The sequence below is a fragment of the Anneissia japonica genome, unplaced genomic scaffold (assembly GCF_011630105.1).
Source record: "Anneissia japonica isolate Jap-2015-1 unplaced genomic scaffold, ASM1163010v1 scaffold23581_len16412_cov118, whole genome shotgun sequence".
NCBI lineage: Eukaryota > Metazoa > Echinodermata > Crinoidea > Comatulida > Comatulidae > Anneissia > Anneissia japonica.
In genome coordinates, this window is record NW_022741183.1 from 1 (window position 1) to 3,172 (window position 3,172).

A 3,172-nucleotide genomic window follows, 5' to 3' on the forward strand; every position below is an offset into this window, starting at 1 on the left:
TAGTAGTTCTCAGGTGTAGTCCCAACTCCGGTATAATCCCACCTCCTACATTACGCCTAACTTCGCGTACAAGCATTTCCCAGGGTATAATTTGGTGAGTAGGCCTAGACCTAGGTCGGTGAATTGTACAAATGCTCACAAAAACACATAAAAGCGTTGTCTCCGAATCTGGCAGACCCGAAACACTTTCAATTGATTAGACCAAACATTGGTGCGCCGTAAAGTTTAATACCGTAAGCACAGCCTTGTAAATCCTTGTTGTTTACTGCCGCTAACAACAAACAGCTTGCTAACAGCGGCTATTGGATCATAAATTCACAACATGTTCCACATAAACTCGACTGCTAATAAAAATAACTTGTGACATCATTCATTACAAGTGGGCAGTCTTTCACATGCGATGGGTGATTGGATTGGTTGCTGCTAGGCAATAAATAACCTACATCAAGAAAGCAAAGTTAGGCAAGGGATGGCCTGCACGAGGTAAGACCAAGGTACGCCTAACTAGGCCTACTAACTACAATTATAAGTCAATCATGACATCATCACTGCAACTCCCAATGTTATTTGCCTACTCCCCACAGCACAAACTGTTCAAATGCATCTGCCACTTCGCAAAACGATCATCATTTTCGTTTGTTCATGCACAGGAGAATCCCGGGTATAATCCCACCCTCCAAAATCATCTTTCATAGGTACCATACACCTACCATCTTGATCCTCTTCTTCAACTTCTTGTTCAACACTTGTGAAAGTCATTCCTTCAGATAAGTCCATTTCCAACGTGCCAGTGTTTCCTGAAATTAGAAATACTTGGTCTGATATCACAAACTTCAGTCAAAAAGAGGGTATGAACATTTCTAATTAAATCAATAATAACTAGAGGACACTCTGAGAGTGCATACCTTCAACCACATCATAAAATTTCTTCTGTATAAATTTGTCATGCATACTGTCCCTTTGAAGAGTTTCTGATAAAAATTGTTGGCTGTAGACTGCTATTATAAAAAGTAGTTTTCATGGATTGTGACCTTGACCTTTAGTCCTGACCCTTCAAAATTTAATCATCTTTAGATTGTTGGTCATTGAACCTTGTGACTAAGGCTTACGGATTTCTGATAAAAATTGTCGGCTGTAGGCTGTTTTACATATAAAAAAGTAGTTTTTCGAAAATTGTGACCTTGACCTGTGAATTTGACCCTACAAATTTTAATCATCTTTAGATTGTTGGTCATGGAACATTGTGACAAAGTTTTACAAATTTCTGATAAAAATAGTTAGCTGTAGACTGTTCACAGACAGACAAACAGACAAACAAACAAATAAATTTATGCCACGCAAATTCAAACAACTATCAAACGTACCAAGTAAAAAATAGTTTACACTAGTTAAAAATCTTAGTTTTGAGATCCTTTTTTCATTAAATAAAACTTTGCAGAATAACATCAAAAATGGGTAACTGATTGCAAAGGTGGAAAGCCTGTAAAAAAAAAAAAAAGCAAAGAAAGAGCTTGAAAATGTTGACCATATGTTCAATTGGTATGTACAGTTTAAATGTGTATGTTATATTCATAAATTATTTAGAGAGTTCTAATTGATTTTTATGTATATGCCCTCATCAGAACAGATGCCCCATTGTAGTTCTTCTAAGTGACTTAAAATACTAAAAATAACCAGGTTTACATTGCCAGGATTTACAGTAGTTCTGCAGTCTCAATTTTTTCATCCACCAGTTCTGTAATCCCAATTTTCGCAGGATGAAACAAACCCAAGCCCCTGGTACTATTTGAACTCGTCACTGAGGACGAGTTTGGTGATCCGCCGAACTTTGACCCTCAGGAAGCGCGAGCGGTGCATATTGAACAATTTTTAAATGCTGCAAAATGGCCCAAAGTATACGCTAATTCATTTTTTTTAAAAAGAATATGAAGCATTTTAAAAGATTTACTCATGCGTATGTGCACGTCATGACGCACGTGTGCATGGTAATGTCACGAAATGTTCACTCATGATATGAGATATGTATGTATCAACTCTCATTGACAAACACCTGTTGGTGAGTAACTTATTATCATTCATAATATAAAAATTCAGTTTTTTTAATTCAGATGGCAATATGATGACGTCACAATGTCCGATCATTCTAAGGAGCTATAACTGAATAAAAATATTCATGATTTTAAGCATATAGAAAATGTGACGCACACGTACGCGCACGTTATGATGCGCACACACAAAATTAAGGTACATAACATTCAACCTTGACCTGAAGTTTATGCTTACTAAATATGATTCAGAAATGACAACTGGTTAAGATGATTATGGGGTTAAAAAATTTCTGAGGAGAGAAAGATGAGGGGAGTCAGAAAAAACATTTATTTTGACCATGATGACGTCATCAAAATGTAAAAAGAACTCACATATATGAAAGTGTGGGAGTTTGATATTTAAAACAATTACGTGATTATACTGATTTTTATCTTGCATTGTATACATATATATTTGTTGTTGTACAGTAGAAGCATTTTATTTTGATCAATGATTTGACCCTACCGCCCTCATTCGACAAATATGTAACATAACTTTACGAAGAGCCTTGTCACATGCAATAATACTTTTTGATAGTGTATTCATTCTTGATAGAAGATAGTGCGATATATTCCTATAAATTACAAATAGTCACAATTATTATACACATACACATGGATGTTAACCCTTTCACTGCCGGCTGTTTATGTGTTAAGCCAACCACAGTGCCAGCTGATTACACTGCCATAATACGCTGTGTGCCAGCTGATTATTTACCAAGGTCAGCTTAAAGCCTAATTTTGATAGTGTGTTATTATTTGTCACATAACTCATAAACTATTGAAAATATGAAAAAATAAATGTAAAAAACTTTGTTCAGCATAGATTTTTACATATACCTATGCTATTTCTTCTACAATTTATAGCCATTTTTTGATTCAAAACTGAAGATGTTTTCTCCTCCATAATTAAAAAATTGTTTGCTATGACTTTGCTTATTTTTACAGAGTTTGAAAGACATTTGGATAGTTCTGAATAAAAGTTGCTGATGTTATTTATAATACATTATTTTTATAACCAATTATTGGATAACAAATAAAATATTTTGTCCCATTCTTAATCAGAGAAGTATGCATTTTTTTTT

General features: G+C 34.6%; 1 protein-coding gene across 1 annotated transcript in view; it reads right to left on the minus strand.

Moving 5' to 3' along the window:
• Positions 1 to 111: 111 nt before the first annotated feature.
• LOC117118676 overlaps positions 112 to 3,172 on the minus strand; it is a 6,991-nt gene continuing 3,930 nt past the window's right edge. The window contains exons 4-5 of the mRNA XM_033263344.1: positions 711 to 797; positions 112 to 439 (exon numbers count right to left, since the gene is read on the minus strand). Of these exons, the coding sequence (XP_033119235.1) occupies positions 345 to 439; positions 711 to 797 (182 nt within the window). The 3' untranslated portion in view covers positions 112 to 344. The remainder of the gene's footprint in view (positions 440 to 710; positions 798 to 3,172) is intronic.